The 22,612-nt window shown below is 43.5% G+C and overlaps 1 protein-coding gene across 2 annotated transcripts in view; it reads left to right on the forward strand.

Moving 5' to 3' along the window:
• TRABD2A (TraB domain containing 2A) overlaps positions 1-22,612 on the forward strand; it is a 66,721-nt gene that overhangs the window by 30,389 nt on the left and 13,720 nt on the right. Inside the window, exons 3-4 of one of the 2 annotated variants that reach the window (XM_035097388.3) lie at positions 10,156-10,302; positions 15,269-15,443. In XM_035097388.3, the coding sequence (XP_034953279.1) occupies positions 10,156-10,302; positions 15,269-15,443 (322 nt within the window). The remainder of the gene's footprint in view (positions 1-10,155; positions 10,303-15,268; positions 15,444-22,612) is intronic. The other variant, XM_060268904.2, reaches the window with a different exon arrangement.

The following is a 22,612-nucleotide window of genomic DNA, read 5'->3' on the forward strand; positions in this document are numbered from 1 at the left end:
CAAGGACACACACACACCTCTCCCAGTTTATGACCATAAAGACTGAAGATTTGGCAGGGACGTAGGAAGAGGGGTGCAGGGGATGCCAGCCGCCCCGGGTGTCATCCCTGAGGTGGTGACAAAATGGCACACCACGGGGGGGGGCACTTACCACGGGGCCTAGCCTGCAGTGCGCCCAAGCCGCACTTGTCTCCTGGGAGTGATGCAGTGGCTTGTCCCCCACGCTGCCCGAAACGGCAGCATGCGGCTTGCATCCGCCAGGCGGACTCCGTGGGGGACTCGCCGTGCCGCCCCCCTGGGTGGATCACTGCCCTGCCCCTGTGCGCGGATTGCCCCACCCCCGCCACTCCAGGTGCCGGAGCGGCTAGCTGCGCCCCTGTCCATGGGGTTTTGTGAAACCAGCAGCATCTATTTTATGGATCAGCAGCAGCACCTCATAGTAAGGACCGTTTCCTAACAATTGCATGCCACAAAAGACATAGCCTATTGTTGTTGTTGTTTAGTCGTTCAGTCGTGTCCGACTCTTCGTGACCCCATGGACCAGAGCACGCCAGGCACTCCTGTCTTCCACTGCCTCCCGCAGTTTGGTCAAACTCATGTTGGTAGCTTCGAGAACACTGTCCAACCATCTCGTCCTCTGTCGTCCCCTTCTCCTAGTGCACTCAATCTTTCCCAACATCAGGGTCTTTTCCAAGGATTCTTCTCTTCTCATGAGGTGGCCAAAGTATTGGAGCCTCAGCTTCATGATCTGTCCTTCCAGTGAGCACTCAGGGCTGATTTCCTGAAGAATGGATAGGTTTGATCTTCTTGCAGTCCATGGGACTCTCAAGAGTCTCCTCCAGCACCATAATTCAAAAGCATCAATTCTTCGGCGATCAGCCTTCTTTATGGTCCAGCTCTCACTTCCATACATCACTACTGGGAAAACCATAGCTTTAACTATACGGACCTTTGTTGGCAAGGTGATGTCTCTGCTTTTAAAGATGCTGTCTAGGTTTGTCATTGCTTTTCTCCCAAGACATAGCCTAGCTTTCCAAAATTACCAATGTTGAGTTTTCCCACCCGCTCCGCAGCATTTAGTCAACTTAACTCATCTCTGGATAGCACTGGAATGTGAGTTAAGGTTTCCTACCTCCAGTGGCAGTAAAAAAATAATAGAGCAGAAGCAGGGAAATTATACACCATACTGGCATCAGGACACGGGAGTAAGTTCTACCAGAGACAGGCCCGGTTTTCACACAACCCTAAACTGTGATTTAGTGCAACAGGCTGGAATGTGCCTGGGCAAGCACTAGGCTTGCACACTTCCCCCTTCTCCCCCCACAGCAAAGAGGAAGGAAGTACCGGCATGTGTGTTTGAGTCTTGTTAGGCTTGTTTCAGCCTTCACAGAGTAGCAATAAATCAGGGTTAAGTGTTATGTGTGAACATAGCCATTATGAAGGTGAGTGTCTGAAATGTGGTTGCCGTTTTTGGTGTGAGTCCCTTATTCTTTGGCAAGGATAGCATTGCCCTTAAAAAGAAATAACGAAGTTGAGGTGTCTGAAGTCGTGCGGAGAGTGTTGGATCTCCGTATAAGCAACATGGGAATCCTTGCAGAAGGAAGGTACAGTGGTACCTCGGGTTACGAACACAATCCGTTCTGGGACGCAGTTTGTAACCCGAAACGGTTGTAAACCGAAGTTCCATTTTGCGCATTCTCAAAGCGCGAGCGCTGCTTCTGCACATGCGCAGACAGCGCATGCGGTGAAAATACTTCCGGGTTTGCGGCGTTCGTAACCCGAGGTGTTCGTAACCCTACATATGACTGTATCTACATCTTCAAAGTAAATCTCTCGGTTTGATGCTTTAATGTGCATTGGAAATTGAATCATGCATTTTTTTAAAAAAAATTGGGTGCATAAAAATAAAAATATCTCTGGAAAGCTATTCCTTAGTTCAAATTGAATGCAAGATAATCTTGCTCTTCTGCCAGTTTGGCTTAATGAGTAAACATAGAACAAGAGGACTTAAAATGTGATGGGCTGCTGCTTATTTTGTAATACATGATGCTGTATTCCAGGGATTGGCTTGCAAGATTTGGCGTGAACTTGCGTATTAGTACAACCTCCACAGAATTCTCGGAGAGAGTGGCTCCACATGTTTATGTAACAGTCTTGTTTGGTTTGGCATACCTGAGTGTCTCGGGCAGCAAATATGAAGGGAGTGATTGACAATATGCATCCTTAGGCAACTGTATATGTGCCCTTGGAGAGCTGGTCCAGTCAGGGCTCCCAAACCATGTATGTACAGTGAGAACATGTGTATCCTAGAATCGTAGAGTTAGAAGGGACCTTGAGGATCATCTAGTCCAGCCCCCTGCAATGCAGCTGTCCCGTACGCGGATCAATCCTGCAATCTTGGTGTTATCAGCAACACACACTCCAACCAACTGTGGAGCTATCACGATTGTTCACTCACATCTATGTAGTTACTGTGGGAAGCCCCGTTTTATCCACAGCAATCCTATATGCCATATAAAGTGGGACGCTGCCCTTCGTTCTGTTTTAGAGAGCCAAGCACACAAAACCTTTTCGCAGGAGATAGAAATTTGATATATTTGTGAATTGTGAATTCTGACATTGTAGTCTGGAAATTTCGGTGTAGCATCCATATATACCCATGGCGCATGGAAGTTGTTGTTGTTGTTTTTGAAGGGATCCGCTCTGAAATCTTGCTTGGCCCTTTTCCCTGTATTTGTGCTCCGTGTGAGTCTTCGCAGGGTCTGAGGAAAGTTCAGGTTATAGGCTTTGAGGAGGGCTTCAAAAGCAGCTGAGAGGCAGGCGTGGCACATCTAAGGAAGTGCACAGCGCCTAAGCAAAGAGTCCCGCTTTTCTTCTCAGTGCTTGGCACGAACCATTACCATGACAAAAGAGGATTCTTGACTTTCATAGCCACCCTGCCTTTGATTCGAGGATCGCTTTGATTCAGGGCTAGCGGCCTTCACTTGCAGCATTCGGCGCCCGCGTCTCCTGCATCAGGTGAAGAAAGGCGAGTGCAGAAACGGATCATTGTGCCAGAGTACCCACAGTGCGAGTGGCTTGAGTGAGTATGGCAGGTTGAAGACTATTAAAAACAGCCGAGGGGTCCTCCTGAGGAGAGGGAGACCGTCTCTCCCTGAACTATAATTCAGGGAGCTGAATTGCTTTCCAAACGGAGGGTGGGGAAGAAACACACACAAACGCACAAAACGCACTCTGAGAGAGAGAGAGAGAGAGAGAGAGAGAGAGAGAGAGAGAGAGAGAGAGAAGATGAGGCAAACGGATGGGATGGAACAGATGTGGGAGCTTTTGTTGAAAGGCCTCAGAGGCTAGCGGGGTGGCGATAGGCTAATTTGAGGCACATAATGCCGGGCCCCTTTCATATGCAGAGCAGTGCTTTGATCCGGCCTGGATGAAAGTGATGAAAAGTGGAGAGGATGGCTGGGGGTCTTTTGTCTTTGACAAAAAAGGCATCTGCCGGGCTCTAACCCTCTCATACCCCACCCCCTTGGCCTAGCAGGCTGCTCCAACAATGCTGGCAAAAGGGACATGTGTCTCCCCACCCCTGTCCTGACAGCTGAAGAAATCTCAGCCAGGAGAATGAAGCCTGGAGCACTAGGTTGACTACAAAGCTTAATCAATTTTTTCCACACTACCAAAAATTGGGGACAGGGAGGAGGGAGATAGATTGTAGTGGAAATGGGGAGTTGGGGTGTGTGTGTGTTTGTGGGGGAAGGTTTCAAATAAAGTTGTTACTTTTGTTCTCCCACTGCATCCTTTCAGAAGATGCTTTGATGTTGGTGTGAATGCATTTTAGTAGGGATGGTGCATCCATGCTCGGGTTGTGGGTGGGTTGCGGTGGGGATGAGAAATGTTTTTGAAAAGGCAACAAACTTGGCTCGGCTTCCTGCAAGCCAGTCCCAGGAAGGTTTTGGAATAACAAACGCAGCATACTGTAAGGGAGCAAAGGGAAAAAATGGAATCTGTATTCTGTGCAGTTTATTCGGGGGATAACAATAACAACAGTTGTGTGGGGTTTTGTTGTTGTTGTTGTTGTAAAAGTGCAGTATATATTCTGGTTAGTCAATTCACTTCCAAGCTGACTTCCTCTTCCTTGCCTAACTTCCCTCCACTTTTCTGTCAGTGAGGAGCAGCACTACCATCTATTGGGAGTAGAATTCCCGATATCGAAAATCTGCTTTACTGTTGTAAAATTGCTTAGGCAGGACATGTGTCCACTTTTCATCTGGGGCTATAACTAGTACAGTGGTGCCTCGACTTACGAATTTAATCTGTTCCGAAGGCACCTTCGTAGGTCGAAAAGCGCCATTGGAAATGCGATTTCCTATAGGAATGCATTGGAAACGGAAAAATTCATAAGTCGAAGCAACCCCATCTAAAAATTCGTAAGTTGAAAAAACCCTTTCTAAAACCGCCGCGGTTTCCGTTCGGATGTTGAGGAATTCGTAAGCATGCGACCATTTGCCCCATTCGTAAGTTGAAAAATTCGGTTGTCGAGTTGTTCGTAAGTCGAGGTACCACTGTACACTGGATTCCTTATAGGAGGCCCAACCATGAAATGGCATGCATGGCATATAATGTTTGTAAATTCTGTTGTATTTCCTGCTGTCCTGGGACATTATAACCAGTTTCACCCCAAGTACTTCTCCGAAAGACTTGAGACTTTCTGCTTACCCAAAATAGAGTATTATACAGCTGCAAGAATGCTTCTGTTAAAGGACCAAAGTTGTCAACTTGCTTTAAGGGTGGGTCAGCTGAATTAAATACCGACATTATAATGAAAAATGTGGATGGGGCAGGGAGACCAGGTTCTGTATCTTATAGTATGAAATCGGTCTTTTGAACTATTTTCTAATTTGGCAGTGATGGGAAGGTAAGTTCGAGGGTGGTCCATGAGGGATTTGGAGTAGAAAGGATATTATATGGCTTATTGGGAACTTTTTATAAATGTATGATGGGGAAGTTGAGTGGCATGGTGCATTTTTCATGGACAGATTTTCCGGGCTGCTTTTGAGGAAAAACTTACTCCATTTGCACTGCATCTTTTTTGGGGAAATTGTTGTGTTAGGTCAAAGGGAACATCTAGTATGTGCTCTTACCCATGAGTTGTGTGACATGTTTGTAATTTTTGTTACTGTAAGTAGGCATTTTTGTGGCCAGTGTTTGCTCAGTGCGGACCTGCCGTGAGAGAAAGTTAAATATAGGGAGGGAGTGTAATGTAATGTAATGTGAGGGACATTGGAGAAGTGTGGCTGTGGCTTCGTGTGGGACACAAGGACACTTTGTGGTAGGGGAAGGAGGTGTGTGCGAGCGAGGCAAGTACAAACCAGGCCTAAGCCATGAAATGTTTACAATTCAGGTAGGCAAAGTGGTTTAGAAGATAGGGGTGGAAGGAAGCAAGGAGCTGAGGAAAACTACAGTGGTACCTCGGTTTACATACAAACACAATTGGTTCGGGAAGTCTGTACTTAACCTGAAGCGTACTTAACCTGAAGCGAACTTTCCCATTGAAAGTAATGGAAAGTGGATTAATCTGTTCCAGATGGGTCCGCGGAGTACTCAGCCTGAAGCGTACTTAACCTGACGTATGTGTGTAATTGGTTCTGGAAGTCCGCACTTAACCTGAAGCGTACATAATGTGTTGTGCTGCATAGAAATCGTTAAAAATGATCACCAACTACTTGCAGTTACAGTGGTACCTCGGTTTTCAACCACAATTGGTTCCGGAAGCGAACCTTCCCATTGAAAGTAATGGAAAGTGGATTAATCCGTTCCAGACAGGTCCGCAGAGTACTTAAATTGAAAATACTCAAACCAAGGCGTACTTAAACCAAGGTATGACTGTAGTTGGAGAGGCATGGGGTGGATAAAATAATATCTGAGGGGCACAGCTGTATACATAAATCAGGAGTTAAAAATATAAATTACTTATTTTTACATTTTATGGATTTAAATACATGTCAACATTCATATTGGGACTCGTGTGCATATTGGGACCAAGACGCTAGGGCAGGAAGCTTAACTCATCCTTGTGTGCCATTTCCCTAAATAAATGCACCTCAGAGCTGCCAGTTGCCCATTGGGCAAAATGTAAGCTGTGTAGGTACCTGTACCTATGGTACCTGTATGGTGGCGCTGTGGTTTAAACCACTGAGCCTCTTGGGCTTGCCGATCGGAAGGTCAGTGGTTCGAATCCCTGTGACAGGGTGAGCTCCCCTTGCTCTGTCCAGCTCCTGCCAACCTAGTAGTTCAAAAGCACACGAGTGCAAGTAGATAAATAGGTACCGTTGCAGCGGGAAGGTAAACGACGTTTCCATGCGCGCCGGCACTTGTCACAGTGTCCTATTGCCCCAGAAGCGGTTTAGTCATGCTGGCCACATGACCCAGAAAGCTGTCTGTGGACAAATGCCGGCTCCCTCGGCCTGAAAGCGAGATGAGCACCACAACCCCATAGTCGCCTTTGACTGGACTTAACTGGTCAGGGGCCCTTTACCTTTACTTTTTTACCTATACACAGAGGAAGCATTTTAACTGGGGAAACCGCTGAGAGGAAGGGAGTTGGTATCATTTCTCCGATGCCATGCACTCGCTCCAGTTATACACAGATGTGTCCATTGCACTTTTTAAACTTTATTTTATTGTATTGTATAAAAAAACCTACTGGAATTCTGATCTCAGATGTAGCAACACCAAGTCTGGTTTGATCCTGGATCTGAAGTCGGTGTGGTACCTCAATCCAGTATATGTTCTTAAGTTCTACACGCTAACTTATTTCATGCTGCATGTTTAGTCAAAATCAAAACCTGCAAAGTTATTTATTCAAACATTTTTGGGACAGCAGACTTGTGGACTTGCTCCACTCTGCTGGTAATTTCTAAAGAGTTAGTTAAATTCATTTTAAACAGAGCCAGCTTCTTGCAAAGGTCAATCTTACATGGTTCACAAACTACTGTGGAGCAGGATCATTTTCTTTTATAATCCTGTTCCTTTTGTGAAGCGCTCAGGGTGGTGTATCCTGTGAAAGTAGGTCATGTGTATTTTTTGAGGGGAGTGCAGCTGTGGAAGGGAATATTATACAGATGTGGCATGTGTTTTATGTGTGCATGTGGGGAGATGTGTGCTGTTTGTTGGGGGAGGGGTGGAGGTTGCCACATCCACTTTGGCCACACCCACTTTTGCCTTGACCACGCCTTGGGTGTCATATGGCCCCTGGAGGATCAGCTGGGAGGGATTGCGTCTCTTGGGTTCCTCATTCCTAATCTCATCCCATATCTATCATCTATCTATCTATCTATCTATCTATCTATCTATCTATCATCTGCCATAATTAAGTTGTTTAGAGGTAGAATACTGTAGAGGCCTTGATTGACTGACCTATGAACCAGGATAGTCCCAGTTCATATTTTTGCCTCACTAGGTAGCCTTAGGCAAGATATTATTCCCCAGCCATCATCTGCAATATAAGGATAATGCTAATCTATTTAAGGGGTTGATACAAAGCTTGTTAAGGTAATGTGTATGAAATGCTTGGACTCTCAAAACACTATAAAAAGGCTAAGTTGTGGCTTTCCTTATTGGAATTTTCTTTTTGAAGCTAATCATGAAAAAGGAAACTTAAGGATTTGGACTTTTGGCACTGCGTTAATTCTGGGGACCCACTTCTCGATTAAGTTTGCATTTTATCCATTCCGTCTTCCCTTTCCATTGGTCAAAACCTTTCGACAAAGGAAAAAACAACAACACCTTTTAGAATTCACAGGCTCTGGAATTTCCCCTTGTTATGAAAGCCTGTGACTGTAGGTCACTTAACTGTGTACCAAAGATAAACTCCTCACAAAGGGCACACTGTTTGACGCTGCACCTGGTATCGCAATCGCCCGACATGATAACGTTTGCTAGAACAAACTATACTGGGAAGCTTTTAGGTTTTGCTTCTGCATAAAGGCCTTCCATTTATAACAGCTATTAGCTTTGTGTGATCCATCTGCCATAAAGGGACCACTGTTTACAGAATGTAAAAGAATATCAGTTCTTAACTGCAACCTTATTCATTGCCTTGATAAGCCATATTGTACCCCATGTAGGTGCTATTGGGTTGCAATGGTGCGCGCGCGCACACACACACACACACATACAGTGAACTATGGCTTCTTCTGCATGGGATTCTGCTTCTATTCTCAGCAGAATCCCGTGTGGTTACTTGGGGTGATATTCAACTATGTTTTACTCAAGAGTAGACCCACTGAAACTAATGGCCGTGGCTAACTTAGTTGCATTGGTTTCAGTGGGTCTCCTCTGAGTAAAGGTTTGTTCAATACAACCTTTGGACATACAGTAAATGCTGGTATGTTCAATGGAACTTGCTCCCGGAATTGCCGTCTTAGAAAGGATACCTAGTTTTAAGCAAGCCCCAGTGTGGAATGAGAATTTGCAACACAACAGAAAAGTGGAGAACCATGGAAGCCTATAGGTGTAAGGAAAAAAAATTAACAAATTGATTAGTGGATTTCCTGGTGCACTCTGAACATTGTATTCTTTGTGGGAAACTATTTGACGTATTAGTAACAGAAGAGTCAAAATGAATATGCTGATGTAATACTGTCCCTAGTGCAGCTGCTACCAAATTAAAACTGCTTGTTCAACTGCTCATGGATTAAACTTGTACTAGTAATCAAACTTGAGGTGAACAGTTAATCACCAAAGCCCCCCAACTCCCTCAATGTAATTTTTCATGTTAAGCAAAATGGCAGGTTGCAATGATGAGCAGAATAATGGTGAGAGGGGGATGGTCTGCTGAATCCCTTTTTTGGGACACCTACACCCTTGTCTTGGTTTTGCTTACAAGTTTCCTGTAAATCCCTCTTCTCCCTCCCTACACAGGAAGACATACTGATCCCTACATACAGGTCCCAATATCTTTCCTCTGTTAGAGTAAGCGAGACAGCTGTGGAGGGGACAGGGAACAGTTTTTAGTGAGGGGGGGGGGGAGAATTAAATATCCCTTATTCTTCTATAGGGCTCTGCTCTATGAACCGCCCTGAGACCCCTAGGTAAAGGGCGGTATATTAATAGTAATAATAATAATATTAATAATACTCAAGATTGTAGCCTTTCAAAGAAAACAAAGAAAATAAACCAAAACAAAAAACTTTCAAAGAAAAAAAACCCTAGGGAAATATCCCCACAACTGCAAGCAACACATAGTGTGGCCATAAGAAGTACCGGTATACAGTGCACATTGTGGGAATGTTCAGGGAGGCAGGAGAGGATATATTGTTTATTAACATCCTTCCTAACTTGCATTAGCAAGTTCCTTGACTTAGCAGAGTTTACATCCCCCCTTCAATGCACAGCAGATAGCTGGTTACAGGCTTGTGTAAGCCTCTCACTATCATACAATTCAGTATTGAATCGTATGTTCCTGGTAAGTTCCCTTTTATCCCTCTTTAAAAGAATAAAGACATGACAATCTTATTTAAAGTCAATAAAAATGTTTACTCACATCAGTTCACAGTTGGATGCCTGAAGGCAGATTTAGTTACAAATATATACATGTGGATCTACCCCATATGTATGGGGGAATAATCCCAGTGACTGCAATCCCATCGTTCACACGATGAAAGGAAGTTGGAAAAAGAGAGAGTGTGGCAGCATGCCTTGTCCTTTTATTACCTGGACAGGTAAGGCCATGCCCATCTCTAGTCACATGCAAAAGGAAGGATGTTCCTGCTCAGGAGGAAACAGGAAGTTTTCGACTGGCTGGACCAAACATCCACTCTAGGAAAATAAGGAATGTTGTACTTGACTGCTCCCAGTGGATTGCATCCCGCACACATCTTCCTCCAAAAAAGCTAATCAGTCTTGCAACATACCAGTAAATGGCTCATGCATCATAATTGTTAGGTCATTAGGAGATTTATTGGTGTTAAGCCATAGTACTTCAAATGTTGATAAAAATGATCTTTCTTTGAATTGGAGGTTTGGATGGTTAAAGATACATGCAGGGTTTAGCTAAGATTTTTATCCTTTTATAAATATATATATATATATTTCTTAGTTAATGCATTTAAGGACTTATGGGGAACTCTGCCTTTTCCTCCTTTCCCCCTTGCCTAGGTGATCTTTGCTTTGAATCAGACTCTTTTGCAGCAAGAGAATCTCCGAACAGGCAGCCTGCAGATCCCTTATACAACAGAGGACCTTATCAAGCAGTACAACTGTGGGGACCTCAAATCCATCATCTTCAATCATGACACTTCTCAAGTGAGTCTTGCCCCCCCCCTCATGCTTCACACAGAACTGTTGACCGGCCTCTCCTTCTAGCTAGCCTGTATTACCAACAAATAAGAGTATTTAAAAGGAATACTTCTACTTCTTTCCTTTTCTTTTTTTGCAATTTTAAGTAGTGTGGATTTTTTGGTCTGTTTGTATTACAGTCCACAATTCTCCTTCTACAAGGGTCTTTGCTGCTGTTTCATGATAGGTTGCCTCTGATTTGTTAAGTAGACAAGATGGAGGGATGGCGATAATGAGGGCACTGAATGTTTTTGTTGTTGTATGAAAATAAAATTGGTACCTTTGGTCAGTTTGGTACTTGGGGTTAATACTGGCTCTTCTTTGACCCACCTGTATCAAAAAACCATTTGGAAGGGTAAGGTGAAGTTAGGGGATGGATGTAAGTTCCGAAATGTGCTGTGTATGTGTATGTGTGTGTGTTAGCTTCCAGCTGAAACCATTGCAAGGAGATGGAGACCAGCCCACTGTCATTTATGCTTTGATCATGTGCAGATCGTGAACTACTCTCATGTGCTCAGTGTGGGGCTCCCTTTGAAAGTGGTCTGATAGATCCATCTATTACAAAAACTACTCTCATCAAACAGGCATGGCTCAATATGAACATTCCACTTCTTTTGATATTTGCACTAGTTATACCAGTATGATTCCAGGACCAATCCAAGGTGCTAATTTTGTCCTATTGAAGCCGTCTGTGTCCTGAATATTTTGAGGAATGCCCTTCCCTTCCATATGCTCTCTCATTCCATGAGCCTCTGCTCCAAGAGCCATCTTTTGGAGAACTGAGATTGTCCAGAACCTTTTATTTGATTGTGGTTTGAGAGCAGTGGAATGCTTTCCTCCCAAGTGGTTCAGTTATGTGCCTCTTCCTGTCTCTCTTTGGAGACATGTAAAAAGTCTGTTCCCTGGGCTTCCAAGAATGAAGTGGACTATGTTTTTTTTTTTTTTTTGACTGTCACTCTTTCTGGCTTTGTTTTTTAAAAAATTATTTTTATTTTATTTTATTTTGAAAGGCACGGATGCCCTATACGTAGTTGAGAGCCTTTGATTAGCTGATGATGATTCAACATGCTAGCTGGTGGCATGGTTAGATATCTTGGTGTTTAACAGCAGTTTTGCCCCTGTGGGGCAATGTACAGGGGTAGATGGCAGGAGTTTAGCCCAGCTCAGGCCAAACGAATAAAAACCAGGGATACTAGCCACAGCATCCAAGGAAGACTTCGTGAACCAATAGACAAGACAGCATCAGCTGACACTACATGACCCCCTATTTTTTTAAAATCCCGTTGCGCTTTTTTGCTAATCTGAGCAACAAATGGACTTAGTCTTGTCACCCAAGATTTCTCCTGTTTCTTCTCTACCACTTTTGATTGCACAGGAGCCAGATTTGACAATATAGCTTTCCCCCCAAGTTCTGTTAATTTTTTTAATTTTTAAGTATTTTATTACATTGGAAATGACAGCGGACTAGCAAATTTGAATCTGCCCAATTGAAACCTCCCCAATTAATAAAATCCAAAGTTTTCTCTGTGTATTTTGTTATGTTCTGCTTGCTTCTATGGAATTAGTCATAGCAGCCACGGTGTAATAAAGATAATATTCAGAAATGAGCAATTGGGTGCTGGCTAAGCGATGGATAGGTCAAAGGCAGTTTGATTTATGCCTTGACTGGCTGCCTCTGGTTGCTAATAGAAAGTCCCAATATGCTGATAAGAGATGCAGTATAGTTTAAATGCCTTCTCCCATGTGTCTTCGTATAGATAATTTCCAGTCTTGCATTTTAGAGTCACCTAGCCCTGGGAAGAGCTGGCAACAGCAGGCAAATGCTGAATGTGGCTGGATCAAAGCACATAGCCAATGCTTCCTTCTGCATGAATTGCAAAGAGGGAGCTCTGCAGTGGCAGCAAACAGTGTGTAAACCTCACCTTTTAGGTCCACTTCTTTTTTGTGCCAGAGCCAACTGTTATTGTTGTTGTTTAGTCGTTTAGTCGTGTCCGACTCTTCGTGACCCCATGGACCATAGCACGCCAGGCACTCCTGTACTCCACTGCCTCCCGCAGTTTGGTCAAACTCATGTTCGTAGCTTCGAGAACACTGTCCAACCATCTCGTCCTCTGTCGTCCCCTTCCCCTTGTGCCCTCCATCTTTCCCAACACCAGGGTCTTTTCCAGGGAGTCTTCTCTTCTCATGAGGTGGCCAAGGTATTGGAGCCTCAGCTTCACGATCTGGACCCTTTGCCAACTGTGCTCCATTAGAATTGGTGCAATCCAAAGTCTTAAGATCTGCTTTACAAGTACCCAAATATATCTCTAATGCCACCAAACGCCTCGAAACTGGAGAAGAATTGAGGCCAGAGTGTGGCTTGCCACTCTTAATTATTGGCTGAGACTAGCCTTCCTTCCGAGCGGCCTTGCTTCTTTGACCATTAAAGACGATTTCCAAACAACATGGAAAGGAGCAGTGGAAAATATAATAACAACTTTAGGTTTTAATCCACAGATCTTACTTGCCATGGGGTATGAAGAAGCAAAAAAACAACATTAAACAGTCGTAGATTCAGAACGACAGGCAGATCTAGCCAGATCCCCAAGATTCCTAATTAGTGAAACTTGAAGATACTTGACTGCCCAAATGCCATACATAGCTAATCTTGAAATACCAAAACAGCGAAGGGCTTTTACCTTGGCCAGCTGTCAGGCTCTCCCTTCAGCAATTCAGGAATGCCGCTATAGGAAGATACCTTACGAGGAGAGGAAACGCCCATGTGGCTCTGGGCAGCAGGAAACAACGGAACATGCCCTTCTTTATTGCAAGTATTATATAGATCAGGCATCCCCAAACTTTGGCCCTCCAGATGTTTTGGACTACAATCCCCATCATCCCTGACCACTGGTCCTGTTAGCTAGGGATCATGGGAGTTGTAGGCCAAAACATCTGGAGGGCCGCAGTTTGGGGGTGCCTGATATAGATGTTCGAGCCAGGTTTCTCTAGCCCATCCTATATAAGTTCCCTGGGTGTTCAGAACAACACAACATCTCCCTTTTACTACAGGACGAAAGCCCAGAAGTCACATATTCAGTCTCCAGATTCTGCGCTGCCATGGTAGATATCCATCGAAGAATGGTCTATGATACAAATCAGTCCTAAAATGAAGACCCATATTGTTAGATCTGTATTATTAAAGCACCACCCCATATAGCTGTTTAATGAGTCCTTTTAATCCCTCTATTAGTTTTATCCACTCATTATTTATGCTCAACCAAGTATTTTATGTATATGTTTTAATCTACGGTTGGGTTTTGCCCCCATTTATTTAATAATTATTTGCTTAGATCCATATTGTTATGCTATTTATTTAAATGTTTTGCTTATGCTGGTCTGTGACCAAATGAAGTAAATTCATTCGTTCTTGTGCCAGAGCCTTGCATCTTGTGCATTTTCTTTCTTCCTTTAATGCTGTTATACTGTTTCATCTTGCCCGTCTTTGCTTAGGGAAAATCCACCAACCCTTACAAGGAGCAGACGTAGCAACCTATGAAAAAATGCAGGGATTGGTTGATTTCCCTGTTAGTAACTGGGTATGGGAGTACAGTGGTATATTGTTGTATGTAGACCGTCTTGCCATACAGAAGCAACTGTTGGTTAGAAGCACCTACCATTGCAACATAATCGCAATCACAACACCTTTATTGGCATATATAAAACAATAGAATCATACAAACCATCTATATATAAAAGATTCTAAAACACACAATGAATAGGGAAAAGGGTGGAGGATAGGGAATCCTCAGCAGTCACTATCGGGTAGGCCAGATGTAATGGATTTGATTTCAAAATTCTGGCCAGGTATTGCACCATAACTCTAGTGAGTACAGGGGAGTCGTCCCTCAACAGGAACTGGACCACGTGTTGTTTATTGGAAGGGGCCCTGAGCCACAAAAAGGGCATCGAAGTGCCAACGCGGAAGATGTTAGAAAGAGGGCATTCCAGAATCATGTGGTCCATAGTGTCCGGCACATTCTGGCCACAGGGGCAGAGTCTGTTCTGGTAGGGGATGCCCTTAAGCCTTCCGGATAGCACAGAAGATGGAAAGGCATTTAAGCGGGCCAACATAAATGCTCTACGATGTGATGGCGTGGTCAAATCATAAAAGTAGTTAGGTATCATTCCATGATGGGGTTGCAGCCTCAGATAGGCAGGGGAATATACAGAGGGCTGAAAAGGATAGAGTTTTTGAAATTCATTATCTAGCAGCCTCCGCTTAATAAGTGCAAAAATCTGTGATTCCTCGAATAGCAAGAGGGAATCCACAGTAAAGCCTATTTGCCTAAGTTTAAAAATAATATCAGAAAACCAAATAAAATTATGTTTGTCTTTTAATAAGAAGGATAGTAAGCTTTCTGACTCTGTGTTAAAATGAACATTGCAACATTGTAAGATATAGAGCAGATGAAAGAGGACAACCCAAGCTATGTCTGTGGCTCACTTAGACAACTGGCAGTGTGCTAATTCTAACATCCCAAACCCTACACAGCCTATGCTGGATGTGCCATGTGAAATGCCTTATTCGGGGAGCTGCTGTTGTGTGTTTTTTCCTTTTTTGGGGGGGAAGAAAGAGCTGTTAGAGCCTTATGTGTCTTGGCACCCTTTGCAATGGATCATGCTCTTCAGGGAAGTCTTGTCATTTTTAAGGGACTAGGTAGATGTTTCTGACCCACATCCTTACTATAATTATATTCAGTGCCCACTGCAAGTGGTGACCAGTAAACCAGAACAGGTACAAGGAAAGGTTGAAGGTGATGACATTACGTCATGCAATTTCTTTGCTTAAAAAAAGCTGGAGAGGCACAGGTTAGCCCACAGCCTTATGCTCCTGTAACATCTAGTTGGGCTCTACCATTCGAGTTTTATTCGTACTTCTTCCTTTCTCGCACAGGTCCCAAATTTCATCAATTCCACTCTGCCACCTCACGAACGCATCACGGCTCAGGAGATTGACAGCTACTTCCGCCAGGAGCTAATCTACAAGCGGAATGAGAGGATGGGCAAGAGAGTGAAAGATCTACTGGAGGAGTATCCGGACAAAAGTTTCTTCTTCGCATTTGGAGCAGGTACGTTTTGCTTGCTGTTGTTTTCAAAGGTCAAATGGTACGTCACATTTGGCCTGGCTTGTTCTTCTGGATGCTGCTCAGACACAATATTTTTGTAACACTGTGTGCTGAGCCATTGGGACTTCCATTCAGAATGGCAGTCTTTTCTAGCCACTGGAGATGAATTACATACCCCAAGTTTCAGCAAAAGCACATCCTTACCATCTAAACCTGTGGATTTGTCTAACTGTATTGGTGAAAGAAAACAGGCGTGGGGAAGTGGAATGATAGAATTGTAGAGTATGAAGGGACCATGAGAGTCATCTAGGATATTTTGCCCAACATGGGGCTCGAACCTACAACCCTGAGATTAAGAGTCTTATGCTCTACCGACTGAGCTACTCTCAAGCACAAAGTGTTATTGTAAGGCCAAGTGAATAGCAGTAGCGTCACTAAGTGTTAACAGTTTCAAGAAATGTTTTTAGACTGCAAGGTGTAACAAGAGCTGGAGCTAGGAGGGCAAGGCTGCAGTTGCTCAGTTGTTGCTCAGCAGCAAAGGAAATTCACACTATGTTTGGATGTACTTTTCAAATATTATTTTTCTGTCTGGTATTTTTTTTTAAGGGGACACAGATCTATTGAAGTAAGTGCAAATAGAAAAATTTAGGAGGCAGGGGTAATCATAATCAGCACCTACCGGTAAGCACCGAATAATCTGTGTCTGCTTTAGGAGTAAATTATTTCCCACTGGTTTGACTCACCTTAAGAATCAAAAGTTATTGGATTGTTTATAGTTCTACAGTATGTTATTTTAAATATCAAATTAACCAATTAGTTAATTAACCTTTGCAACCCCATTGTTATGCATAATAGACATAATATGCCCCTTGTTCTTGTAACTGCAAATTGTAAATACGGTAATCCTCACTTAGGTAAGGAAAGAGAGAATACAAGGAAACATGCCTTGTTTGTTCTGTTTCTACAAAATGTATGTGTTCCCCCCCCCCAAAAAAATATGAATTTTTAAAAAAGAATGGGCAACAATGAAACAACACAGGTAGTGAACTACTAACAAAAAAATGAAGATCTAAACTCTTCACAGATGGAGAAAGGGTTTTTACTATCTGACAGAAGATTGTAAAGATGTGCTTTTGGGCATCTACTGGGTAGAGACTACTGTATACTTGTTCCCTGTTTTCTGGGGACTTCAGCCATCAAGAAGCAAATCTTTTCTTTTTGCATAGCAGCACCCACTGTTTATTTATGCCAAAAACGTACCCCTCTTCTGGTTGTCGGAAATAAAACTATTCTGTTCTTCTGGCTAACTGTGTGCTTCAAATCTGGAAGTCATTGCTTCGTATCCAGTTTTTTCTTCTGATGCAAATGGACTAAGACAAGACATTTCTCCCTTCTCAGCAGTGTGTGGAACCATTATTTTCCATGTAGCTGTCTAGCCATTGCTGTGGCTTGCTATTTATAAACCATCTAATAGTTGTTCGAATCTTTTCCAGTCCGGAAAAGAGTATTAAATAAATGTGTGGGGAACTTTAAAATGATTTGTTCTTGGGTCCCCCCCTTTTTTTCTTGCTGTCATGATTATAATGCCTTTGATAGCTTTTCGTTCCCTGTTTGGTGTTGAATCTCTATTGTGTGTGCAAATTACCAGATGCCAAGATGAGTCAACTCAACAATTTATTACACTTGTGTGTGGTTTAGTGGATATCTTGGATGTCTAGTATTCTAACTGCCAACTTGTTCTCACTATGTGAAGTTTCCATGAGAAGCTTTTATAATTCCACAGTACCAGCAAAATGCATGTGGGTGTTACTCTACTTTTAGTGAATGTCCTGAAGGGTCCAAGGACCCAGGTGGCGCTGTGGGTTAAACCACAGAGCCTAGGGCTTGCTGATCAGAAGGTCTGCGGTTCGAATTCCCGCGACGGGGTGAGCTCCCGTTGTTCGGTCCCAGCTTCTGCCCACCTAGCAGTTCAAAAGCACGTCAAAGTGCAAGTAGATAAATAGGTACCACTCTGGCGGGAAGGTAAACGGCATTTCCATGTGTTGCCCTGGTTCGCCAGAAGCGGCTTTGTCATGCTGGCCACATGAAGCGAGATGAGCGCCGCAACCCCAGAGTCGGTCACGACTGGACCTAATGGTCAGGGGTCCCCTTTACCTTTACCTTTACCTAAAGCAGGCATCCCCAAACTTCGGCCCTCCAGATGTTTTGGACTACAATTCCCATCATCCCTGACCACTGGTCCTGTTAGCTAGGGATCATGGGAGTTGTAGGCAAAAACATCTGGAGGGCCGCAGTTTGGGGATGCCTGACCTAAAGGGTCCAGTAAGATTTTAGCATGATCCATGAAAGGTTATTATTATTATTATTATTATTATTAGTAGTAGTAGTAGTAGTAATAAATGGTATCGGATTATTCCTTCAAAGAGGCTGATCTTCAGGGGCTTGTTACTGCATTTCGGACCCACAGGGACTTCCTGACTCTTCAAACCAGCAGATCTCCTGGAGGGCTTATTCCTCCTATCCTCGTTAGAACGAATGATTATGGCCCCTGTCTTGTGAAGTATGCTACCCCTCATAAAACCTCCAGGCAGGGGCGAAAGTAGACTTCATTTCACCTGGGTCAAAGACCCAGTTTAGCACCCCTCCACATGCATTAGCGTACACACACACACACACACACACACAGACAGGCTGGGCACACACACACCCCTCTGGAGGCTCCCCCCTGGCTAGCCCCCCAACCCCATAGCTATGGCTCTGCCTCCAGGCATTCTTGTACATTTTTGGTAGCAGGAGGGGAAGAAAGTGTTTTTATTCATTTGAGAAGCAATGCAATAAATTGATTTCAGTTTGATTTAAATATATATTTGAACATTTTTGTTTTTAACCTTAAGTGGCCTTCATTCTTGATGGCATTACAGTGGTACCTCTACTTATGAATAACTCTACTTACGAATGGAGCTCTGTCCGCCATCTTGGATGCGGTTTAGATAGGATTTTTTCTACTTACGAATTTTTAGATAGGGTTGCTTCGACTTACGAATTTTTTCTCCCAATGCATTCCTATGGAATTCGACTTACAATTTTTTTTCGACTTACAAATGTGCGTCAGGTATTTTACAGAGACATGATAAACAAGCATTGCATTTATTCATTTTTAAAACAACCACTAGAGGCCTAGAAGGCCAAGACTCACAGGATCGAGGCAGTTGGTTTAACCGTATTACTGACATTAAGGCCTAACAAGGCATGGTGCTATGCTAAGAGCGTCAGCTAAAGTGCTGTGATTGCAGGAGGGTTTGTTTGTTTGTTTTTGGTTTAAAAAAGTTTACATTTGCTTATTTTTTTACATAATTGCTATTGGTTTGTGTACACTGTATTCATTACAAACCTGTGTTACTTTACACGGGTAGGCATTTCCTTTTGTTTATCGAAGTTTGCTTTGTAATGGTCTGATGACTGGAGACAAATAAACTAATCTGAATCTAATTGTTAACAGGTGCTGCAGGGTGTTCCAGTTTTCATCAGGTTAAGTGGGGGCGGGTTATTAACAGTGTAAAAAATAAATAAAAATGCCACAGCCTCCAAAGCACCATATTTATCATCACATCTAGCTTGGCTCTGAGCGACGAAGTTTGGGGTGGCTTTTACACAGAGGGTTGCTCCATGTCTCCGAGATGAATTTATAGATGCTGATGAATCTCACTGTTTCATCTTCTGATTCTCCTTTCTCACATTTCCCTTCCCTTATCTGTGCTCATTTTCTTTCTGGATCCTTCTCTCTCCCTTTCTCTTTTTTATTACATAGTGATCATATGCATGTGCGTAATCGAAACTAAGACACGCTGTATGAGTGGAGCTTACTTCAGTCCCTGGTAAATGTGCGTAGGATTCAGTTGCTAGAGGAAAATATCCTAGGGGCTAATTCTCTTGCTGCAGAATAATTACGGGAAAGGATATTAATTAAGCAATTAATTTGAAGGGGGTAGGAAGGAACCACTTCCCCAGTAATTTAAAGGTCTTAGTTGCATGCTATCTTTTTATAGTGGCTGTCATAACTGATGCTGCTGTATGAGCAAGTATAGGGCTTGTTTCTGGGTGCAATTCAAAGTGCTGGTACCAAAAGGTTGTATGGTGTGGGCCTAGGATATTTAACAGGTGCTTTCCCCCCACATGAGCTTACCCACCTGCTCTGTTCTTAGTTGCAGGTGACTGGAATGTGGGACAGGGCCTTTTCGGTCATGGCACCTAAATTCTGTAGCTAATTATCTTGACTGGGCAGAATTTTTCTTCACCTAGCCTTTTAGTTGATGTAAGGCCCCCCTCCTGCTGCTGTTTTTAGTTGGTTCTGGGGTTTTAGGTCTTGGTTTGCCTTTATAAATTCTATTGCATTATGTTTTAAGTTCTGATTGGGAGTTGCCACATGGGGCCAAGAAGCAAAATACATACAGTGGTATCTCGCAAGACGAATGCCCTACAAGACGAATTTTTCACAAGACGAATGCGTCTTGCGATCTGATGGTGACTTGCAAGACGCATTCGTTTTGTGAAAAAATCATCTTGCGAATCGCGGTTTCCCATAGGAATGCATTGAAATTTAGTTAATGCGTTCCTATGGGCAAAAAAAGAAATGTCAATGCATTCCTATGGGAAACCACAATTCACAAGACGAATTTTTTTGCAAAACGAGTTGACTCACGGAACGAATTAAATTCATATTGCGAGGTACCACTGTACATCAGTTCCCCAGTGCTGTGTGAATTGGCCTTGTGCATCCAGTTCGAGGACATACCGGGGTGTCCGTAACCTGCAAGCATGCGCAGAAGTACTAAATCGCGCTTTGCACATGCGCAGAAGCGCTGAATTGCGTCATGCATGTGTGCAGACACGGCCTTTTCAGGTTGCAAACGGGCCTCCAGAACGGATGCTGTTCGCAACCAGAGGTACCACTGTATATAACAAGCAGGAATGACAAGCCCAACTCAGCAACTCTGTTTTGTTTAGCCATTTCTGAGAGGCAGCAACATGATAATGGTGGGATTGTTTGCAGCGGCAACCCACCCCCCCTTCCCAAAAAGCAGGCTTATGCTTCATGGAGGCAGATAGTGCATTCAGAGCTCCAGAGTTCATGGAAAGGCCAGTCAGCCTAGAGACTCCCACAAAGAGAAAAGTGCTGAGTCACAATTCACCTGACATCTCCGGCTATAAGAATAAAGCAGATGGTTAACAAGCTCCATCTGAGACTTTTTGAAAACCAAATCAAGCCAGGAGAGAAGGAAGTAGAAGATTAAATTGGAAAAAAACAGTGGTACCTCTGGTTGTGAACGGGATCCGTTCTGGAGGCCCGTTTGCAACATGCAAAGGCCGCATCCTGAAGAGCTGCATCTGCGCACGCGTGTGACACAATTTGACGCTTCTGTGCATGCGCAAAGCGTGATTTAGTACTTCTGCGCATGCACGCATGCCGAACCCAGAAGTAACCTGTTCCAGGACTTTGGGTTCGGCACGTCTGCAACCTGAAAAGACGTAACCTGCAGTGGACGTAACATGAGGTAAGACTGTATGTTGTTGGGAGAGCCAGGGGCTCGATCTGCCCACTCCCCCCTGCAAGTAGTTTCCCCACCTGCTTCCCAGCATAGCCCCCTGATTCTAAGGACATCTACTCTGGTGCTGTTAACATGCCTTTGTGCCTTGGATTTTCTGTGAACTCATAGATAGAAACTAATGGTGCTGAACTTGCAACCCATGCCCCGTCTGAAATCTAGCCTTTATTTCTCCTCTCTCTTTTAATAAGTTGCTGTCTAGGGAGAAACTGTTCTTAAAATATATATATTTTTTGGGGGGGGAGGAGGAACAGCTGTGCAATGTTCCAAGGAGCACAAAGAGGTGGAACAAAAAACATGCCTTCGCTTAGCGTCTGAGCATCTATTTACAGTTGATAGATTTAAAATATTTATACCCTGCCCTTGACAGCAGGCCTCCTAGGCAGCTAACCATAAACGAAAACTAATATATCCTGTTCAGTTTTCCAGCCAGCCAGCAACATCTTCTTTCAATATATTCCATTCCATCCCTTCATTTCTCCCCTTCCCCAAACACTGAGCATGCTCAGTCCTCAATTAGAGGACTATCGTGGGGAGTGTTGTTTTTTTTAAATCCCCTTTAATACCCCTGCCTAAATATTTCTAGTACTTCTGATAACTTTTGGGTCCCCCCTCCTGTTGGCTGTAGAAGGAATGGCACACAGAGTTGGGTTTGCTATTGTGTGTGTGTATGTGTGTGTGTGTGTGGCAGCACATGTTCAATATCCATGCAGTTTGCTTACTAGGTAGCCTACAGCAGTAGAAATGCACCTCAGACGATAGTGGGCTTGGGAAATTCTGAGGAAATTGAGGTAGTATAACTAAATCACCCCTCAAATGATTAGCATTTATATAATGTTTTAGTGTTCGAACTTGTAAAGGTTACAACAGCCTCATAAATTAAGTCAGTCTTATCCAAACTTTGCAGAAGTAGGGGTGGGGACTGACAGAGATTGGCTTATTTAAGGTGACCTCCTAAGTTTATGGTGCAAGTGTGATTTCCTGATTTAGAGTTCAGTTTCTTTAATCCTTGTGCTTTACCAGCTACTAGATACAGTGGTACCTCAGGTTAAGTACTTAATTGGTTCCGGAAGTCCGTACTTAACCTGAAGCATACTTAACCTGAAGCGAACTTTCCCATTGAAAGTACAGTGGTACCTCGCAAGACGAATTTTTCGCAAGACGAATGTGTCTTGCGACCGGATGGTGACACACATGACGAATTCGTTTTGCGAAAAATTCGTCTTGCGAATCACGGTTTCCCATAGGAATGCACTGAAATTTAATTAATGCGTTCCCATGGGCAAAAAAAGGAAATTTCAGTGCATTCCTATGGGAAACCGTGATTCGCAAGACGAATTTTTCGCAAAACGAATTGACTCACGAAACGAATTAAATTTGTCTTGCGAGGCACCACTGTAATGGAAAGTGGATTAATCTGTTGCAGACGGGTCCGCAGAGTACTTAAATTGAAAGTACTCAACCTGAAGCGTACTTAACCCGAGGTATGACTGTAACTTGCTATCAAATGAGCAGATTACATTGTTTGTACGAATACATTGCTGAAAAGCTGATCATAGAACCGTGGAG

This window comes from Zootoca vivipara, chromosome 15, assembly GCF_965207765.1.
Source record: "Zootoca vivipara chromosome 15, rZooViv2.hap1.1, whole genome shotgun sequence".
Classification (NCBI taxonomy): Eukaryota; Metazoa; Chordata; class Lepidosauria; order Squamata; family Lacertidae; genus Zootoca; species Zootoca vivipara.